The sequence below is a fragment of the Schistocerca cancellata genome, chromosome 4, assembly GCF_023864275.1.
Source record: "Schistocerca cancellata isolate TAMUIC-IGC-003103 chromosome 4, iqSchCanc2.1, whole genome shotgun sequence".
Lineage (NCBI taxonomy): Eukaryota > Metazoa > Arthropoda > Insecta > Orthoptera > Acrididae > Schistocerca > Schistocerca cancellata.
This window is the reverse complement of record NC_064629.1, coordinates 728822337-728846317: the sequence shown is the minus strand read 5'-3', so window position 1 is coordinate 728846317 and position 23981 is coordinate 728822337. Positions and strand designations below refer to the sequence as shown.

Sequence of the window (23981 nt, the reverse complement as noted above, 5' to 3'; positions counted from 1 at the left end):
GGTTCATTCGAATGAAGATATTGCGACCAATCACAATCGTTTCCAAACTGTTTCTACTGCGCAAACACAGTTTCTTGATTGTTGTGATTATTGTGACACCCTTGTCGAACCATATTTAGAGTATTTAGGCATACGGCCACTTGGAAAGCTAGTTGACACCATCATTCACCTTGTGAAGCTCAAATGTTTTTAGTTTAAACACAGCGTGGGTTATGTATTTTATTTATGCTGGGCAAAACGTGTTTCAAGAATTTATTCTCATTGTCAAGTGCAGTATTTACATTGGTATTTTTTGTGATGTTACACAAACAAACAATATGAGTGACAGTTTTGTTTTGTGTGTGTGTGTGTTTTTATAAATAACTGATGACTGATGAGGTGCAGTACCTGATAACCTCAAAAAGATGACTATAGTGCAAAAGATGCAGAATAACACACATTCAAACACTGCACCAAATACTTGTGTACATATTTGCACCAGACGAGAAATATTTCTCAAAACATGTCATGCTAAGCATGAAAAAATACATAACTAGTGCATTATTTCATTATTTAAATAAGGAATAATAGTTGCTGACTTTCAAGAACATCGATTATGACATATGAAATTGAGTCAAAAGTTCCTACTTCCCAGACAGTTATCAGTTCCAGTTACATCAGCAGTTTTTATTAGATAATAAACCTTCATGAGATAATAAACAAGTCCCTGACAAGTCTTTTTAAGCCTGTTATGTACATATACCATATATAATGTGCAAGGTGGTAACCTATACGTAACTTTTACAACATAAAACGTTATTTCCAAATTTTTACACTTTCTGCATTTTACACCATTTTTTTGAAGTCCCTTGAAAAGTGTAAAAGTGGGGTTTCACTGTATTAGTAAGTGTCAGTCCTGTAGAGAATATTTCATTAAGTATAACATACTAGCAGTCATAATCATAACACAAGAAAAAGAGTGGATTACCACATAAAATTTAGTAATAAAAAAGCAACAGATCATAGACCATTTACTGCTGGAAGATATGTTTATAACAACAGATTGCCAAATAATATAAAAATGTTAAAGGGAAACATATTTAAGACAAAATTAAAGAAATTTTTAATTAATAAATGTTTGTACTCCCTCAAGGATTTTTAATGTTATTGTGTATAATTAATCTTTACTTCTAAACTTTTTTAATGTTCTTGTGTTTGTAAACAATGTCCACGGCAGTTAAGTTATTATGGACAAATAAACCATGTATTTATTTATTAGTTCTCAGTCATCTGATACCTTGCAGACCAGTGTAATAAAAACAGATATTTTACTGAGTATGTTCAACATTATAAAGCTATGTTAACAAAGTAACGGCAGCCAAACAAATGGCAAATAAAATGTTTACTGTGCAACATAAAAGTGAGACAAAGGCAGTGTTGTTCACGGTAAAGTCAGAGTTAGAGTTGTAGCTAGGATTAAAGAAGCTCAAATATCAATTTCTTTATAAATGTGGCAAAGTCAGATGTTGATGTAGCAGAGAATCAGAGTAAAGTAAACCCCTTTGGACTCCATCAAGAAGCTGAGTATCTCAACAGATTTTAAAAAAGTCACATAAAGGACTGAAAAGTGTTATATTATTATTATTATTATTAAAAATAAAAACTATGCTGAGTGGCATGGGACACCCACTATAGGGATGAAATCAATGTGTGACATAATAGCAGTTCCTCCAACTAAAATATTCAACCAATCTTTTGAACAGGGATGCTTCGCTGATGTGTTGAGGTACGTTGAAGTCAGACCTCTGTTCAAGAAAGTGTTGAAGGAAGACATGGGAAACTATTGCCCTATTTCTATTCTTCCAGTCCTGTGGGAAGTGTCAGAGAAAGTAGGTGCAAACCCGATCAAAAATTTTGATGTAAAAAATATTATTGCAAGTACATAACCAATTTGGATTTCAACCAGGAAAAAACACTCTGGATGGAATGAATGAAATTACTGAAAAGCTATGCAAATCATTGGTTCAGATGAGAAAAGTTGCAGGTATCTTCTGTGAGCTTACAAAAGAATTTGACTCTGTGAACCATGCCATGCTTATCTACAAACCAGACAAATATGGAATTAAGGACAAATACTTTGAATTGGCTCACATCACACTTTCACAATAGAAAAAAAGAGTAACTATCATTTCATATGCAGTGAATTACTATTCTAAGTGGAGTACAGTATCACAAGATGTGCGTCAAGGCTCCATTTTAGGGCCAATCCTGCTCCTATTAGACGTAAATGACTTACCCCTAAGTATAAATTCCCCACGAGTTCTGTTTGCAGATAATACTTCTGTTTTAATTGAAGATGAAAGAGCAGAAAAAAACCAAGCTCCATGATAAGCATGCTGGATATGCTAGAAAACTGGTTTCAGTTAAATGGGTTCAAAGTGAACATTGCTAAAACCCATATGGCACATTTCAAAACCAAGCATTTGAAATGAGTGGAACTTAAAATACAACGTAACAATAAACTTACAAAAGAAGAAGACATGATCAAACTCCTTGGACTAAATGTGGACAAGCACTTAAGCTGGAATACACATATTGACTTCCTATCAAATAATGTGGAATACACATATTGACTTCCTATCAAATAAACTAAGCACTAAGCAATGGAAATACTAGTGAATTCCACGGACTTGACTACATGATTAATAGTATATCATAGTTATTTTAAAGCTGTCATATTATATGGTACAGCTTTCTGCGACTGTTCTAACAATGTATCTCGAACACTGAAATTGTGGAAGAAAATTATGAGATACATGTGTAAAGCATAGCAAACAAATCTTGTTGCCCATTATTTAGGAAACTACAAATTCTAACTATTCTCTCCACATACATTTATGAAATTATAATCTTCATACACAGCAGACAAAAATTATTTGAGGAGAACCATTTTAACCACACATATAACATGGGAAATAAAAATCATTTTATGCTGCCAATAGACCAACTGAAATTATATGCATAGACTCCACAATATACGGGGATGACAATATATAACAAGTTAATGGATAAAAACATATTTAACACGAAATCAAAGATTCTAAAAACAAGGCTGCAACAGATCCAGGGGAGAAATGCTACTATTCAAGAGAACAATTGATAGAGGATGCAATGATAATTTGAGCAAGGGATAATTAAGTTTTAGATTTTATTGTGTGTGTATATATAACAAAACTGTATTATTATTATATTATGCTATATTTAAGTTAAAGCAATTACAGCCCTCGAGCACAAAAATTAAGTCTGTTGACCTGGTTTCGGCACTTCTATGAGTGCCTTCATCAGAAATTAAACATTCAAATTGGCCTGTAACGTAAGTACAAAATTATGGGAATTTTTTTAAAATAAAAGTGTAAGTACTGACTAACGGTACAAGAAAGAAACAGTACTTCCATGTCACATATAAAATAAATATCAAGTGAGAAAACTTAAGTCACAACAATTTAAAAAAAAGATAATACATGGGAGATGAGCCACTATGGGCTACTCATACATGTCAAGCCACAGGTATCAACAGACTGAGGTGCCCGCATTAGCAATTGCGGGCAGGTGAATATTACACCAAGAGTACCATCTAGTAGCCACAAATATAAGTAGGCTACTTAACATTTAAAAGTAAAAAAAGAGAAGGAAAAAAAAACTGTATTCATAATTTCAAAATCGACTTGTTCCCCATTGGAAAACTCTGGCATCTATAAGATTTTTCGCAGCAAATGCTCTTCTTACAAACAGGGTGTGCCTTTACAACCAGATATAAAGAACATCTTTTAAGAAAAAATGACACTAGCACCCAAAATTTGTCTTTTGCAGACCAGCTTTTGATTACAGGTCACGTGCCTAAATCTGTTCACAATATCAACATTTTGCACACCGAGAGGAAAGGGCATACATTAGATATCCTAGAAGAATTAGAAATTTTTAAACATCTTTCTCAAAATGGTAGCCTCTTTCTCAATGAGCAGCTACAATTACGTATTAAAAACTTCTTCTACAGTATAAAGTCGTTACTTGATATCTGATTTCAGGTTTCCTCGTGCAGTTACCGAAATGTTTTTTGTACCTATGTTGACTCATAATTTTTCATTTATTAAATGGTTTATATTGGCTGCATTCCATGTTATATTTTTTTTCTAAAGGCTGTGTCATTCAGCCTTCTTTGTATTTTATATAATGGTGTTTTCATCCTTTAAACTGTACTTCTAAGCTCTGATGTAGGCAAAATGTTACCTTGTCTGCTGCTGTCAAACAAAATATTGTCTTTTACTTCATGTACTGAATAATGTTCATCATAATATTCGTCTTTTCATTTGAATGTTAAGTAGCCAGTTTGTACTTGCGGCTGCTAGATGGCACTCTTGGTGCAATGTTCACCTGCACACAGTTGTTAACTCAGGCGCCTCAGTCTGATGCTACCTGTAGCTCGACATATACAAGCAGCTCATAGTGGCTTGCTTTCCACGCATTCTACTTGAAAACATTTTGTGACTAAAGCTTTGTCGCTTGATATTTATTTTATACATGACATGTAAGTACTGTTTCTTTCTTGTACTGTCAGTCAGTACTTACACTTTTATATAAAAAAAAATTCCTATAATTTTGTACTTCTTTTGTAGGCCAATTTGAATGTTTAATTTCTGATGAAGGCACTCACAGAGGTGCCGAAACCAGGTCAAAATACTTAATTTTTGTGACCAAGGACTTTAATTGCTTTAACATTAATTTGTAAATGGTCGCTGATCATGCAGCCATGTTTAAAACTTTATTATGATGCTGTTTGTTAACATCAGCTATTCTATGTTTATAGTGAAATTTTACCACAGTTTTGACATGTCTCCTGTACCTGAATCAAATGATGTAGATTATGTTTGCTATGAGACTAAGAAACCACCACTGATGATTCTTTCAGACATAAACAATACTCTTAAGCTGTCAGGTACATGTTCCGCACAATAAGAGAAAGGCATTGAATTATAGAGAAGCAGAGGCTTAAATGAATTACATTTTCTGATCAGAAATATTAACATCTGGAACATAAATATGCTTCAGTTTCATTCCTTATTATTATTATTATTATTAATTCATTGATACTATTGTGGCCTATAACATCTCATGAGTTAACACTTTTCTTTTAAGAGGTTGTCCTTGTAACTGGTGTAATACAGTGTAAAAAGACAAACAGAAAATTACCTAAAGCACAGAATACTGAATAAGTATTTAGAAAAAACAGCAAAAGTTAGGCTCCAAAAATGTACATTTCTTCAAAATAAATTATTCAGTAATTCCACAAGTATAAAACCAAGAGAAACACTAAGTGTCATTTCAAAATACAAGAACCACAAATTTGAGCATTGTTACCACAAAATATATATGCACTGAGAAATAAGTAACAGCTTCTTGACATACAGAATATAAACATGAGGTATTGAAATGCATATATTTGTAAACATCAGTATTGGTTTTCGTATGATGAAAGTGTGTAGATGGTATGCAATCTTCCTTGAATAAAGGGTGAAATATACCACACATCTTCCATGCTTCTTCCTGTCCAGGTGCCAAACCGCAATAAACTCATAGAATAGCAACAACAGTCAGTCATGGTACCAGTGCAGAAACAACAGGGAGAAGGACATGACAATGAAAAAGAACAGTGCCCATGCACGAAGACCTGCACTCTTTTGCATGAGCTGATGTAGTTGCTCATTTCCTTCCTTCACATTCTCTGTAGACCCAATCACAGTTGTTGAAATGCGTTCAATTTCTTCTTCCTGTAAAAAGAAAATGATACATGATTTTGAGAGCAAATCAATATTTCACTCAATTAATACTGCAACACAATTAGATGGACAAGGTACAAAGCAGGATTTTGTCTCAACTGATTTACGGAAACCAAGGATTTGCATCTTAAACCTTCCAAAAATGAATCTCACATTTTATTGTTGTTCTAATTTGATCAGCATTCATACAATACGTCTACTGTAAATATAATTTTGTACCTGACATAACTTCCATAAATTAGCAAGCTTAAGCATTTTAAGAGTGCCCTTAGCAATACACCTTGTATTGACTGTAAATATGTAATTGCTTTCAAATTTCCGACAAGATACCAAATTACTGTGCAAATCAAGTATTACATTCACAAAATGGGAGTTGTGACCTTTGCAAAAAGCAGGCAATGGGATTTCTAAACAGGCAATATAATATAAGCCTGCGAACACAAATGGAATGTTTGCAGAGAACACTTATCATTCTGAAAAAAATATCTATTTGATTCAGAACCAATAAACCACGCACAAAAATTTCATATCTACAATACGGTAGCTACTTTTGAGCTCTGGTATGCTCCCAGATAGTCAAATGTGTTAAAACATCCCTTCTGGGACATGGGTAGGTGTGCTGGCCTTGGATTGAATCTGCCTTGGGATTACTGGGACCAGTGTGCTGGCCAGCCTGGATGTGGTTTCCCCATATTCATCTAGATAAATATCAGGCTGCCTTATATAAACAATGCGCAAACACTTGAAAAATGACATGAAATTTGATCATGCTATTATACTAGATGCAACCAGAGGGGGTACATGGATTCCTCCCAGAGTGGGGTGGGGGGCGGCTGGCAGTAGCTTTCAAATGTCTTTGGGAGTGGCTACCCCATCATCATACTAGCCCAAAGGCCTTATAAAGGTATGGTTGGTTATCTTCAAAATTGGAGAACTACCAGACTACTATTGACAAAACAAAGGCTGGCTAACGGGTACCTGAAAGGAAGGAAGGACTGTTGAGCATCAGTGCACCTGAAAGATAGCCTCTCTCAGAGCCTTTCTCAGACAGTGAAAAATTTCTACCAGTGACAACTGCAGGCACAGTTTGGGGAGGGGTGAGGAGAAGAGAAGAGTGACAGGAGACGAGAGAAAGAAGAAGAAAGAAAAAAGAATGTTCTAATGAAAGCAGTGTTGCCAAGATTTCAAATGCACTGCAGTACAAGTTCCACACTTTGTTGTCACGCACATCAGATCTTTGTTGCCACCTACATCAGAGCTATCAGGGAACTCCAAATCTGCCAGCCCATAACAACAATGATTGCAAAGAATCCTAAACCAAGTACAATTAGGAAAGGAATCAACGGTCAGAAATGGATATTTCAGGTGATATGAGGTCTTGGGAAAGTGTTCATAATGAATAATATAACGAATAATATAAAGTTCCTTTATTTGGATTCAGGCATATACACTACCAAAGTTTCAGGACACTAATTTTATCTTCAGGTGCTAGTGTAACAATTAATAAATATTACATAGCTCACTAAACAAAATAAACAAACATAAGTCTGTTAAGTCTGTAAACCAACAACAGGACATATCTTAATTGCATATGACAAAACCATACAAGTCATGTGGATACATTAACAAATTTAACCAGTAATATGAGAGAGCCTATGCGGGGAAGGGGGGGGGGGGGGGAGGCATCAAACACGTGGGGTCAGCTGGTAAGATTTGAGGTAAACAGGGCCTTAAAAAAACTAATCCATAAATATGCACTCACAGATGACATGATTTTACGGTTTGGGCATCCACAGTTTAGGTACATGATAAAATATTTTAAAATTTTTTTAAAGAAACTGTTAAAAATCTTCTAAAAACTTTTTGGTGGCTGCATTAGCTGTTAGCAGTTCCTTTACTACAGGATCACACACAACCAGTTTCACAATGATTTAATCACATCCTCAAGTGGAAAAGATAACTAATTTAACACTGATTTGTTAAAATACATGACATTTGAACACTGGGAGACCATAACATTGCTTCGTTAAGATACTCGGCATCCAAACATTGGGAGACAGTGTATTTTAATGAACCAATATTAAATTAGTTATATGTAAACACTTGAGGATGACATTAAGTCATTGTGAAACTAATTGTATGTAATACTGTTGACATTTAATGTGGATACCAAAAAGTTTTTTAGAAAGTAATGTAACCTGACAACCTAATATGAATGGCCAGAGATGTTGTATGGCCTTAAGAAAAGCAACAAAAAGGTGAAAATGACATTGCAAACAACCAAAATGCCATTTGCCTATCTGCAAAAAGGAACTTACCATAAAAGAATTCTGGCAGTGGCACGTAAAGTACTTTCTGTATGACCTGCGTAACTTACAGCCATGCAGAGCACAAGGAGGAGCCCCAGTACACACATGCCATTCTGTGGCTGTGTCATGAATCAGTGTCAAAACAAAAGTGAAGAATTCTCAGGAAATTTAGCTACTAAAATCCATGCCTTACCCCCACAAAGCAACCCAATACAGATACACTAAATCGGTATTACTAAACAAAAGTCATAAGGCTAAGCTTAAATGTGTGCAGCACAGAGCAATAAAAGGTGCACTTTGTATGGTGTTTCTTCTGGCACTGACTTCACGTTACTTTCGATTCTGTACTCCATGATAATGGAAAATTTCTGTGTAAAGGCCTTATGCCTATTCAGCCAGCAATCAACAACAGACAAGTTATGTGGGCACTGGCCATGCACGGAACAGCTGTTCAGAAGATGGACAAAGGATGGCCGCACACTTCCTGGCCACCACGTAGCAACCCAAGTGCCACCAGAGGTCAGTGGTCCTGTGGGGATTTTCTTCTCTGGGTACCATGTGACAGAAAGTAGTATCTACAGTACCCCAGCACCCAGGAAGTATTTAGGCCAGCCAGTGCCCAAACTATTTTCAATGAGTTCACTCCAAGAGTGTTCCCTGGGCCAGGTGCCGATTGGGAAACCATTCCTAAAATCAGGATCTTATTTTCTTCTACTTTCAAGTACACTTACTGTCACTTTGCTTCCAGCATGACAGAACTGGTTGATGTCTCTGCTCAGGTGTTGTTACTTTCCAGCAGATGCAGCACCCTCATGAACTCCTGATCGATCGGCCAGCAGCCATCTCCACATCACCTCTAGAGCTCATCAATGGATTGACTCTGTGGCTAAGGACTTTCGGAGTGTGCCCCAACCATTCCAGCAGTTTGAAAAGACGGCCGGGCCAGGGGTGAACTATGCCGCACTCATGGAACAGCACTTCTTAGCCCATGGCATCACAGGTGATGCCCAGCAGCGCACCTGTTTTCTGTCACATGTGGCCCCGTACATTTACCATCTTCTGCCACAACTTAACCCAGAAGTGGAACTCCACACTATGCCTTATGACATTTTGAATTGCAGTTTGTTCGAATATTTTGACTCCAAGGTGCATGTTGCATAGCCTGCCATAAGATTTTCAGCTGCTGTAAACTTAACAGTCTTACCACCTAAGGATCACCTACTTCCAGAGTTTATCTCATGACTGCTATTTCCAGCATAGTAATCTTCAGTGTAAACTGTCATATTGGAACTTCCTTGGTCTGGGACATGATTCTTGTGCATGCCCCCTCTTGAAGGACTATGCACGAATCTCATTAAATTGAAGGACCCTTCCTCAGAAACATGTCTCCCCATTATCAGAGCTTTTGAACAGGCTCTTGCATCATCAGCCACCTTGCAGCACCCATCAGGCCAACACACTGCCCTCTGCCACAGTCAAGCGCCCCCCCCCCCCCTCCCTAACAATCCAGGTCAGATTCACATTTCACATAACGCACACAGACTCAGCAGCCAGAAGCCACCCTCAACAGTTCCCTTCCTGCAGATAGTGTTTTATTACTCACCAGAGACACCAGTGCCACTAATGGTGAGCTATGTGCACTTTTTGTGGGAAATCCAGACACAGGGCTGAAGTGAGCCAAGCAGCACTGAAAATGAACATCAACTGTGAATGTATGGGCCCATCAGATGTGGAGATGGATGACAGGGTGGACCTGTTCCCAGACGTATCCTATATCTAATCTGTGCTTCCTCACTTGTACATGTGGCGTGCATGAGTTTTTTTTTAGGCTAGGCAGTAGTGCGAGGTGTCCTGATGAACACTCACCAGTCGATGTGCAGGCAGGGAAATCAGGACGCGCTCAGTGTAAAGACACTTCAGCTATCAACATATTAGCAGTAAATTTTCAGAGTGTTCGGAATAAAGTTCCTGAATTTACTGTCCTCCAGGAAGCGTGTGGCACGCAAATAGTTCTCGGGACTGAGACCTGGCTGAAGCCCGAGATAGGAAGTTCTGAAATATTTAGTGAGGGTTAGAACGTGTATCAGAAAGACAGATTAGACACCGTATGAGGTGGTGTCTTCATTGCAGTTGACAAAAATATTGTGTCTACTGAGGTCGAAGTAGAGTGTGATTGTAAAGTTATCTGGACACGTTTAACAGGGCTAAGAGAAATAAAGTTAATTATTGGGTGTTATTACCGGCCACCAGGTTCCACCGTGACAGTTCTAGAATCATTCAAAGGGAGTCTACACTCTGTATCGCAGAAGTGACCGGATCATGCTATATTAGTCGGAGGCGACTTCAACCTACCTAGTATAGACTGGGATGTCTATGGATTCATTACAGGTGGTACAGAAAAGCTGTCGTGTGAATTACTTTTGAACACATTATCCGAAAACTGCCTTGATCAGCTAAATCGACAGCCAACGCGTAATGGAAATATTTTAGATCTGGTAGCCACGAACAGACCAGACCTCATCAATGGTGTCAGTGTTGAGACAGGGATTAGTGATCATGATGTTGACATTATGACTATGGTTACAAAAGTTAAAAAGTCGGTCAAGAAGGCTAGGAGAGTATTCTTACTAGAAAGAGCAGATAAGCAGTTGTTAGCATCCCATTTAGTGGGATGGACGTGGAAGAATTATGCGCAAATTTTAAATACATTGTAAATCACGCATTGGACAAGTATGTGCTGAAAAAGTGGGTTACGGATGGAAAAGACCCACCGTGGTTTAACAGTGCAATTTGGAGAATGCTCAGGAAGCAAAGACAGTTGCACTCGCAGTACAAGAAAGATCAGGAGAATGAGGACAGGCAAAAGTTAGTAGAGATTCGTGGTGCTGTAAAAAGAGCGATGCGCGAAGCATACAACCACCACCACCGTCATACCTTAGCAAAAGATCTTGCTGAAAACCCAAGGAAATTCTGGTTAGAAAGCATCACTCCTGCGAAACACAACTCGCCCTTATTTCACATGATATCTTGCGAACCATGGATGAAGGGTATCAGACGGATGCCATATTCCTTGACTTCCAGAAAGCGTTTGACTCAGTGCCCCACTGCAGACTCCTAACTAAGGTACGAGCATATGGGATTGGTTCCCAAATATGTGAGTGGCTCAAAGAATTTTAAGTAATAGAACCCAGTACATTGTCCTCGATGGTGAGTGTTCATCGGAGGTGAGGGTATCATCTGGAGTGCCCCAGGGAAGTGTGGTAGGTCCGCTGTTGTTTTCTATCTACATAAATGATCTTTTGGATAGGGTGGATAGCAATGTGCGGCTGTTTGCTGATGATGCTGTGGTGTACGGGAAGGTGTTGTCGTTGAGTGACTGTAGGAGGATACAAGATGACTTGGACAGGATTTGTGATTGGTGTAAAGAATGGCAGCTAACTCTAAATATAGATAAATGTAAATTAATGCAGATGAATAGGAAAAAGAATCCTGTAATGTTTCAATACTCCATTAGTAGTGTAGCGCTTGACACAGTCACGTCGATTAAATATTTGGGCGTAACATTGCAGAGCGATATGAAGTGGGACAAGTATGTAATGGCAGTTGTGGGGAAGGTGGATAGTTGTCTTCGGTTCATTGGTAGAATTTTGGGAAGATGTGGTTCATCTGTAAAGGAGACCGCTTATAAAACACTAATACGGCCTATTCTTGAGTACTGCTCGAGCGTTTGGGATCCCTATCAGGTCGGATTGAGGGAGGGCATAGAAGCAATTCAGAGGCGGGCTGCTGGATTTGTTATTGGTAGGTTTGATCATCACGCGAGTGTTACGGAAATGCTTCAGGAACTCGGGTGGGAGTCTCTGGAGGAAAGGAGGCGTTCTTTTCGTGAATCACTACTGAGGAAATTTAGAGAACCAGCATTTGGGGCTGACTGCAGTACAACTTTACTGCCGCCAACTTATATTTCATGAAAAGACCACAAAGATAAGATAAGAGAGATTAGGGCTCGTACAGAGGCATATAGGCAGTCATTTTTCCCTCGTTCTGTTTGGGAGTGGAACAGGGAGAGAAGATGCTAGTTGTGGTACGAGGTACCCTCCGCCATGCAATGTATGGTGGATTGCGGAGTATGTATGTAGATGTAGATGTAGACTTACACGAATTTCCATCTCTCACAGAAGCCACTGACAATGTGTCTGTCGAACTGCAGATAGACGTGGGGTCTACTGTGACCACCACAGGTTGGCAATCTTATTATCATGTGGCATTCCCTTGCCTTCAACTTTTTGACACTCTGCTGTGTAGTTATAGCAATGACATCATTAAAGTCGATGGCCAATTTACAGATCAAGTTCAATACCGTTCGACTGCCCTCCCAGCCATGATTTGATGCAGAGCCTGCATTTTACGCACATCCTGAAGTTTGCTTCCACCTGGACTACATCACTGAGGTAGCTGTGGCGAACCTTCCATTGGACACCGAGCTCATTGCGTGCTGCACCACCGTGTAACCCAGTGTACCACGAGGTACTCTGCCTGGTGCAATGTGACTGGTAGCTGGACCACAAGCAGCTGCAACAACAGGAGGTCCAGGCCTACTGGTAGCACCACAATGAGCTCTCCACCATCAACGATGTGCTCCCGCTCCAGGGAGAGAATGGCCGCATCAGCATTGTGATCCCAACAGCTTTCCAGCAGTGCATCTTGTCTCTCTCGCATGTCAGGCACTGGGGCATTGTGCTCACCAAGTGCCTGGCCTGCCAACATGTCTACTGGTGGGCACGGATGCGGCATTCACCGACGTGGCACACAGTTACCTCCTGTTCCACCTGCCAGAGCAAGCAGATTGCCCCTCCACATCATTTTTTCCCTCGGTCAGACACATCTACCCCCTGGTCCCCACTACTCCTGGGGAACAGGCAGACCACCCCTACATGTTCTTTGAGTGGCTGCAAATGGTCTCCAAGTAGCAAAAAATAACCATTTTCAGTCAATGATTGGTTCAGTTTGACCAGAGGATCCAGTCCATTCCATGTAAACACAGCTCGCATCATTATGGAGCCACCATGAGCTTGCACAGTGCCTTGGTGACAACTTGGGTCCACAGCTTCCTGGGGTCTGCACCACACACGAACCCTACCATCAGCTCTTATTAACTCAAACTGGGACTCACCTGACCAGACCATGGTTTTCAAGTTATCTATGGTGGAACTGATATGGTCACAACCCCAGGAGAGGCATTGTAGGCAATATCATGCTGTTAGCAAAGACACTTGTGTTGGTTGTTTGTTGCCATAGCTCATTAACACCAAATTTCACCACACTGCCCTAAAGGATACATTCACTATATGTCACACAGTGGTTTCTGTGGTTATTTCATGCAATGCTGCTTGTCTGTTAGCACTTTTCCCAACCGGTCCGACAACTCTATGAAGTATAGTCACATCACAAAAAATTGCGACACATTACATTCTGGACACACCCTGTAGATCGGGCAGTGGATGGTAATGATACTGGCACATGATGGGCACTTTACCACACACAATATTAGTGCGTGCAAAGCACACATTTGCAGATTGAAAGGCATAATAAAAAACTCATTAAAATTTATATTCTTTTTGCAAAGATGTTCTTCAGACACTGAAGCTGGCACTCATCAACACGAATTCCCTCTCTCTGGATAGTGCTGAATGGAAAATTACATTCAAAAACAAAAATTAAAATAATGACTATCCTAAGATACAAAATGATTTAACTTAAAAATGGAAAAATTACATTTTGGAGTTTGTTCCCTTACCTGCTGGAGCACCTTTTCTGTAAACACATCCTGGAGCTCTGCAATCCGCACTACTCTGCTCTGAATTTGCCGTATTTCATCTGCCAAAGTGTTTAGTTCATTGTACAGCTGCAAGTTTTCCCTCTGAAATATCTGAAGTTCTTCTACACTCAGGTCAGCATTATAGTTCTCAAAATTTTCTTCGTTAATGCTCTCAATGGGTGTTGCAAGATCACGTGCTTGTGCTGACTCTGTGTCATCTGATAGCTGTGTCCGCACTAGTGAATATGAAGCTGATGTTATGGGAGAGGTAAACACACGTTCTGGTTCCAATCTTGACAGTTTCTGGTGTTCCACTGTCCGTCGGACCCTCATAAGCTTCTGTTCAGAGTAAATCTCACACACAGCCTGGTAAATGAGACAAATTACACAAACAACTAATTAAATACATTAAATGAAGGTAACACCTGAGGTCATTAGAAATGGAGCAAGCCAGGATTGGGGAAGAAAGTCAGCTGTGTCTTTGCTAAAGGATCACCTCAGCAATTTCCTTATATGAAACCTAAATCAGCATGGCAGGATGAGACTTTGAACTCACATCTAATCAAATGAATCTAGTCATACCCACTTCTGCACCATCTTACTCAGTGCCAATGATGTTACACATGAGGAGAGCCATAAATGCTCTTTAGCATGCAATGTGGATGCAGAATTGTGGAAACGGTATCACTTTGCTACGTTATGGGATGAAGTCAACATGAAGTATCAGCTGGTTCAGTTGAGTCCTTTGTTATATCTTTTATTGAAACCACACATCACCACTCCAAAATTTAATTTCACTGATAGTTTTCTTAAATGCAGGACCTTTTATAAAGTTGTGGCCATCCACACACATGTGACTGTTAACTAAGTTAGATTGTTGTTGTTGTGGTCTTCAGTCTGAAGACTGCTTTCACGCAGTTCTCTATGCTGCTCTATCTTGTATAAGTCTCTTCATCTCCGAATAACTACTAATACAAACTACATCCTTTTGAATCTGCTCACTAGATTCATCTCTTGGTCTTCCTCTAAACTTTTTACTACCCACACTTCCCTCCAGTACTAAATAAGTGATCCCTTGATATCTCAAAATTTGTCCTATCAACCGATCCCTCCTTCTAGTCATGTTGTGTCACAAATTTCTTTCCGCACCAATTCTATTCAGAACCTTCTCACTTATTACATGATCTACCCACCTAATCTTCAGCATTCTTCTCTAGCACTACATTTCAAAAACTTTTATTTTCTACTTGTCTAAACTGTTTATCATCTATGTTGAACTTTCATATGTAGCTACACTCAATACAAATCCTTTCAGATAAGACTTCCTAACACTTAAATCTATATTCGATGTTAACAAATTTCTCTTCTTCAGAAACGCTTTTCTTGCCATTGTCAGTCTACATTTTATATTCTTTCTACTTTGGCCATCATCAGTATTTTGATGGTCAAATAACAAAACTCATCTCTGCTTTAGGGGTCTTGTTTCCAAATTTAATTTCCTCAGCATCACCTGATTTAATCAGACTGCATTCCATTACCCTTCTTTTACTTTGGTTCATGCTCATCTTATAGCCTCTTTTCAAGATGCAATACAATACATTCAACTGCTCTTCTGAGTCATTTTGTCTCCTTGACAGAATTACAATGTCAACAGCGAACAACAAAATTTTTATTTCTTCTCCCTGAACTTTAATTCCTACTCCAAATTTTTCTTCTGTTTCTCTTACTCCTTGCTCAGTGTACTGACTGAATAACATTGGTGATAGGCTACAACCCTGTCTTCCACTCTTCTCAACCATTGCTTCCCTTTCATCCCCCTCGACTCTCGTAAGTACTGTTTGGTTTCTATACAAGCCATAAATAGCCTTTCACTCCCTGTATGCTACCTTCAGAGTTTGAGTATATTCCAATCAATGCTGTCAAAAGCTTTCTCTAAGTCTACAAATGTTATAAATGTAGGTTTGCCTTTCCTTAACTTATCTTCTAAAATAAGTCATAAGGTCAGTACTGCCTATGTGTTCCTACATTTCTCCAGAATCCAAACTGGTCAGTCGGCTTCCATTAGTTTTTCCATTCTTAAGGAAAAGAATTCCTGTTAATATTTTGCAACTATGACTTTATTAAACTAGAAGTTCGATAATATTCACACCTGTCAACACCAGCTTTCTTTGAAATTGGAATTATTACATTATTCTTGAAGTCTGAGGGTATTTCATGTGACTCATACATATTGCACACCAGATGGAAGAGTTTTGCCATGGCTAGCTCTCCCAAAGCTATCAGTAGTTCTGAAAGAATGTCATCTACTCCTGGAGCCTTCTTTCGACTTAGGTCTCTGTCAAACTCTTCTCGCAGTATCATGTCTGCCATTTCATTTTCGCTTATGTCCTCTTCCATTCCTATAATACTGCCTGCAAGTTTGTCTCCCTTGTATAGACCCTTATATACTCCTTCCACATTTCAGCTTTCCCTTCTTTGGTTAGGACTGGTTTTTCCACCTCAGTTCTTGATATTCATACAGCTTCTTCCATTTTCTCCAAAAGCCTTTTAATTTTGCTGTAGGCAGTATCCATCTTTCCCCTAGTGAAACATGCTTCTAAATCCTTACATTTCTTCTTCAGTCATTCCTGCTTAGCCATTTTGCACTTCCTGTCAATCTCATGTTTTAGATGTTTGTATTCCCTTTCACGTGCTTCATTTGCTGCATTTTTATGTTTTCTCCTTTCATAAATGAAATTAATATCTTCTGTGTTATCCTAGGCCTTGTTTTTCTACCTACTTGATCCTCTGCTGCCTTCACTATTTCACCTCTCAAAGTTACCCATTCATCTTCTACTGTATTCCTTTCCCATGTTCTAGTCGATCAATGCCTAATGCTCCCTTTCAAATTCTCAACAACCTCTAGTTTTTTCAATCCATCTTCTTAATTTCCTACCTTTTTGCAATTTCTTTAGTTTTAATGTAAAGTTTATAACCAATAAACTGTGGTCAGAATCCACATCTGCCCCTGGAAATGTGTTAGAATTTACAATCGGGATATAAAATCTCTGTCTTATCATTATGTAATCAATCTGAAACCTTCTGGTATCTCCAGGTCTTTTCCACATACACAACCTTCTTTCATTATTCTTAAACCAGCTGTTAGTGATGATCAAATTATGATTTGTGGAAAATTCTACCAGGTGGCTTCTTCCTTCAACCAGATGGCTTCTTCCTTCACTCATTTACCTCATTCAATATTCATCTACAATTTTTCAATCTACTATCATACTCCAGTGCTTTGTGTCTATCTTGGCTACAATAATGTGTTCACTATGCTGTTCATAGTAGCTTAGCTGCAGTCCTATTTTCTTATTCATTATTAAACCTACTCCTGCACTACTTCTATTTCATTCTGCATTTATAACCGTCTATTCTGTTCCTCCTACGAATGAACTTTGCTAATTCCCACTATATTTACCTTCAGCCTATACAGTTCCCTTTTTAAATTTTCTAACATACCTGCAAAATTAAGGGATCTAACATTCCATACAACGTCAGTTTTGTTTCTCTTGATGATGTCACCCTCCTGGGTAGTCGCCACCTGGTAATCCAAATGGAGATCTCAAATGGTTCAAATGGCTCTGAGCACTATGGGACTTACCATCTCAGGTCATCAGTCCCCTAGAACTTAGAACTACTTAAACCTAACTAACCTAAGGACATCACACAACACCCAGTCATCACGAGGCAGAGAAAATCCCTGACCCCGCCGGAAATCGAACCCGGGCGCGGGAAGCGAGAACGCTACTGCACGACCACGAGCTGCGGACAAATGGAGATCTATTTTACCTCCAAAACATTTTACCCAAAGAAGATGCCATTGCCATTTAACCATACAGTTGAGCTGCATGCTCTTGGGAAAAATTATGGTTGTAGTTCCCCTTTGCTTTCAGCACAGCAGAGCAAGGCTGGTTTGGTTGATGTTACAACGCCAGATCAGTTAATCATCCAGACTGTTACCCCTGCAACTAATGAAAAGGCTGCTGCCCCTCTTCAGGAACTACACATTTATCTGGCCTCTCAATAGATATCCCTCTGTTGTGGTTGCACCTGCATTACAGCTATCTGAATTAAACTACAAATTCAAAAGACATTATTCGATCCTCTTTTGGTAATAAGCTTCTTTGTGTCATTTATTGCTTCTTTCACTTGTGGCAATTATTTTGAAAAGTGCAAAATGACAAGTCGTGTTGTGGTCCCTAGCCCTTTTAAACTAATAGGTTAAGTCAATTTGTAGGTTGAAGGAATGTAGAACTCAATCAGATGATGATATTGCATTTAAAAATCCAACAGCTGTATTGAGAAAAGCTTTACATTTTTTTTCTACAAATGGGGATAGGGGTGGTCTGTAAGTTAATAAGGAAGGAAGGAAGGAAGGAAGGAAGGAAGGAAGGAAGGAAGGAAGCAAGCAAGCAAGTATAATAACATGGCCCATGTTAACAGCTGATATGAACCTGACAGACAGAAATATCAATAACCAACATCTTTTACCAACTACAGATTACAGGAAACACATCATTTTCTATATGACACACAGAAATATCAATAGCCAGCATCTTCTGCCAACTACAGATTACAGGAAACATATATCATTTTCTACACTGTGCTGGTGCAGGTTTAAACACTGGCTTAGTAAATTGATTTTCCCACGGGAATAAACTGGGCGATGATATCAACATGATCTATCGAGCCAGGAAACAACCTCAAGCTGGCCTACAAAAGCCACAACCTACAGCATATGCACGCCATCTTTGATTCTGAACATTCTCATGCCCTCTTACACCACTGGCTTAGTCAGTCTTAACCATTTCATGTTCATTTCTTTTTCTCACTAAAATTGTTCTTGACTAATAATCACATTAGTTTTTGCACTTGCAAATTGTAAAACTGATGTTTGTGTAAATTTTACCTCAAAATTATCTCAATTTTAATAGTATAAAATTAACAATTAAATCATTTTGTTTCTCTGGCACCCTTACTGTGAGACTACTGTACTTCTTAGGATTACGTTTGGACTGGATTGTAAACATAATTATTTTTTGGAAAACTTTACGAAAGTCTCTTATTCTTTGATTCCCCTACTGGAAAAGTTCAAGTTGCTACTGTGAACAAAATAAAAAATTTGACCGATTAAGCCAGTGGCTTAAGACGGCGAGAGGATATTCAAAATCTCATGTGGTGTGCATGAACTTAGGTGGCTTTTGTAGGCCAATTTGAGGTGGGTCCCTGACTTGATGGAGCACAGTGTCCTATATTGGACTGTTCATCTTGGCTTCAACACCAGTGTGGTATGTTGCTCATGATTTACACCAGTTGTACCCTGCTGACCACAGACATTGTGTGGCTGGGCATACTTCGTACCAATATTAGACATTCCCTGTTTTATTCCATGTGTATTGGAGAAAATGAGGGCAAGAGGGGGGGGGGGGGGGGGCGAGGGATGATTGTCTGTTGACGTCCATAAATTGTGTGATTCCAGTTACCTTTTTCTCATAACCAATGTGCGAGAACACTGTATACGAAGGCTATCCACAAAGTACATTACGTTTTGGAATTAAAAATAAATTAAGTATTGGAAATTTTTCTTATTATATACAGATGAAAGCCACACTTAAATACTACTTTTCTACATAGTTGCCATTTAAATTAAGGCACTTATCGTAGCGATGGACGAGCTTGGAAATTCCTTCGTTGTAAAATTCGGCCGCCTGCACCTTCAACCACGTGGTTACCTCTTCTTGAAGCTGTGGGTCATCATCAAAACGCTGCATAGCCAACCACTTCTTCATTGCTGGGAATAAGTGGAAGTCGCTCAGTGCCAGGTCGGAACTGTACGGCGGATGAGGAAACAACTCCCACTTAAAAGATTCGAGAACTTCATGAGTCACATTTGCCGTGTGGGCCCGGGCGTTGTCATGAATCAGCAAGATCTTTGAGCCCAACTTTCCCCTGCATTTGTTTTGTATTGCTCTTCTGAGGTTGTGCAGAGTTTGGCAATTCCTTTGAGAGTTTATTGTAGTGGCTCTTTCCAGGAAATCCACAAAAACCATACCTTTTCTGTCCCAAAAGAGGTAACCACGTGGTTGAAGGCGCAGGCGGCCAAATTTTACGACAAAGTAATTTCCAAGCTCGTCCATCGCTACGATAAGTGCCTTAATTTAAATGGCAACTATGTAGAAAAGTAGTATTTAAGTGTGGCTTTCATCTGTATATAATAAAAAAAATTTCCAATACTTTATTTATTTTTAATTCCAAAACGTAATGTACTTTGTGGATAGCCCTCGTATTTGCAGACTACCTTGAGTACTAGTTCTCAAAATCTCCTTATTACAGTTCCGTGAGAACAACCACATCTTTCCAACAACTGCTATTTTATGACAAAAAGCTCTCAGGATCCTGCCAAGTGGCACTGGTACAAAACTGACGTTTCAATGAGTGTCGTACTTATTATGTTCTGCTGAAATCAATGACAATCAGCCAGAAGATGATGAGTGTGATATTTGTCAAAATGTTGTGGTTTTTCAATTCTGATACTGGTTAAAAACCTGACAGCTTTTTGCCAGCAGTATTAATTGGAAAAGTCAACAATCACAATTTCCCTTTTCGGTTTCCTGGGCACCACTGCTATGCTTTTGTTATGTGTTATACTAATGATCCAAGTAGCAAACTAATTAATTCTTTCAGTACTTGTTGACAGACCTACTTGGTAAGGATCTTAAACACTTGAGCTGTACAAAAGAATAGATGTACTTGTGTTTTAATACCATGTTTTAGAAAGGGAGGGGGGGGGGGGAATCAATGAAACTGCAATGTGTGACTTTCTAAAACTTATTTTCAGTGCTACATAAAACAATAAAGAGAATTGTGGGCTGTTTATTGACTTTTAAGTAATCTGTCATTATGAGATAACAGAAGCGTTAGATTTCATCCGTCTGTTTTGACCCACGACATCACCAATACGGCGGAAATGACCATTCTTGACATCTCCAATACGGCACCTATGACGTCAATACATAAACATGACAACAAACACATCTCCCTCCAAAAATATAATTAAACTAATGGTACCAGTGTGGGAAATTGGGGGGTTTTGGGTGGGGACAAACTAAATAATAACACTTACAGACACACACCACGATCCCAAACCACACAAAACGATGACATAATAAATGACACAAAATTCCCAAATTCCGTTACACTCACGGGTCAACAGCAGCTCACGATTCCAGAACAGCCATGATGACACATAGGAATCAAAAACTTCCCTTGACCTATATAGGTCAACAGCAGCTCACAATACCAGAAAACACATAGCTATGACAACGCATTGGACACCAGAATTCTGGCCAACCGCAGATTCTGCTTGCTTACACTGCATTTCACTATCTCCGTCACAAGTTCAAGTTGCAGAAACTTAATGACGGGCAACATCTTGTCCCCCATTTCAGCCCGCAGACGTGCACTATTAAACTTATAAGTCATATCCATACCTAACAAAAGAAGCCACAAATTGAATTAAACGACTTACCACATGAAAAACAGCAAACGACACTGCAATAATATAAACACAACATAAACTTAATTCTTAATCACTGAAACCAATTTCCGTTCTTCTACAACAGTCACGACCGAGAAACGCACACTTCAAGCATCGACACCCAAATGAACCTATAACACGTGGACCACACACACACCACCAAAGGACATCACCAACCGCTACAAGACTCCATCTACAAACACAACACACTCAAACTAAACTCTGCACCGTCATGATGTCACACACCACAACACCCTTACGTCACGGATCAAAGCTCACGGGTGGGATCGGACGCCTCGGTTTACCTGCCATGATTTATTCCTCTCTAGATTATTTTTCATGGTATTTAGGGAATGGCCTATGAATGATTTAGGCTATATTTTTAAGCATTTTCTGACCATAGACTGTATTCCATGGTACTCAGTTAAGTGTTAGGTTTCAATGATCTTAACACACATGGTACCAATGATTGGCCCATTTATGATACAGGATGTAGCATTTTTTTAAAATTGGTATGATGATGAATGTTGACCAATTAACAAAAATAAAGGCTGAAAAAAACAGTATGAATTTCAACACTGAAAATGCAGTCAAGAATCTAACATGGCATTGAAGATTTGGAGCCATTCGTCATGCAGGCTTCACACACAAATTTCTTATAAGTGAAAAAAATATTAAAAAATCCAGTGAAACTGCAGTATATGAAGGGAAACTCATCTAGAAATACATAAAGCAAATTTAGAAGTTGTAACATTACAATAATACTAAAAATATATTGACACAGAGAAACATTTACTTCCAGGTTATTTTTCTACATGTAGTTTACTGTGGTATGAGGTTCTGTTGCAGATTAATGTGGGTATCAAAACCATAACATGCACAGAAATTTTTAAAGAATTCAAAATCTTTACCTCGCCAGCAATCTACATCTGTAAACTTACATTTCCTGAAAGGCTTTTAAATAGTATACAATTATGGTAATAAATACACAAGACAATAAATACGGGCAAATCCCACTTGGAAAAATGAATGGCAATGCTCTTACCAAAAAGTGGCGCTACTGAACTTTTGTTTAGTGTGTTGCCACAAAGAACAAACAAATAACACAACTGTATATGTACAAGAATTAATTAAATAAAATGGTGACATGCAGAAGCTTTCATAACAGTGAAGAATATATGAGCCATTAGCATAAGTTGCACATTAATGGAAGACAGTAACACCAGCGACACTCGTGATGGTGTAAGTGGAATTCTGGTGTTTTGATCAGTGTTAGTAGTGTAATACTGCTGCAGCATGTTTTGTATAGAACTTGCAGCTTCAGTTTCATTTCATTTGTCAGTTGTACACTTTCTCCTGTAAGTCGGTAGCGTAACAGTATGTAAATTTTTTACTTATATGCACTAGTAAGGAAAAACCCTGTATCAAAATCTTGGTGACCTGGATGGTACTTAATAATAGTAATAATTTATTATTATTATTATTATTAGTGAATTTTGTGTGAATTCTAAGAGTTGCTTTCCATTTCTGGATTAAGAAAAGCAGGAGTATAGGTAGTTTTTTTGCTATATTAGTTTTTATTTATGGGTAGCTTATACCTTTCTTTGGTACAGCATATTGCATGCAAGGGTAGATTCAACAAAGAACTGCTGACAAGAGTGTAAAGAGGTTACGGTTTTGAATCAAAAATGACAAGGACAACAAAATATTTACTGGTAAATTATGCAAGTAATTACGCTCTTTCAGTTACCTTTACGAACCTTCAAGTATGTTTCCACTAGGTCTAACGCGATTCGGTGATGTTCCATTAACTGCGATGGACCAACATTGTTTTTCCACTCGCGTTTCAGTTTGGTGATCAGGTACGAAGAGTTGCCAATGATGCGTTCAGCACCAACCTCGATCTCATCACGCTCCTCATCCGTCATTCTTGGCGAATCGCATAAATGACTCGTAAAATTTAAGTATGCTTTTCTGTGTTTCAACAAGAAAAGTCTTAAGCGCGTGATTTGTTCCATCAGCTCCTTCACCTTAATTGTAAAATCGCTCTTCTCTGAATGCCGAGGCAAAATTCGTGACTTGTCAATGGCTATTCCAAACGCTTTATTTTTTGTCCGTACAGTTTTGACGCAGGCTTTAAATAACGGCGTGATATCCATTTTCTTTCTCTTGAAAATTTTAAAAAATCACTCTCCAATTACTAACGAGGTAACTGTAGTTCGATACTGCATTTACAATACAAATCGCGCTGGTTGTCCAATAAACACAACAGTCTCCATACAAGTTTATCAATAAGTCATTAAAACACACGAACTATATCACAAATTTTTTGCATTTTCAGTAGTGGTTCGGGGAAGGTGTATTTACACTGTCGCACGCAAGTATAAAATACAACACGGGTTTCTACATCAACATCATTGTCATCTGTTTTCACGTCAAGCCAACGTGTTAACAAGCACCCA

General features: G+C 38.7%; 1 protein-coding gene across 1 annotated transcript; it reads right to left on the bottom strand.

Annotated features, from left to right (window-relative positions):
- Positions 1 to 23981, bottom strand: LOC126183805 (syntaxin-18). Its single transcript, XM_049926054.1, has 3 exons — positions 23280 to 23981; positions 13920 to 14306; positions 1 to 5804 (listed from the first exon to the last, which is right to left on the bottom strand). Exons 1-3 carry the CDS (start codon positions 23676 to 23678, stop codon positions 5628 to 5630), a joined length of 963 nt encoding a protein of 320 aa, XP_049782011.1. The 5' UTR covers positions 23679 to 23981; the 3' UTR covers positions 1 to 5627.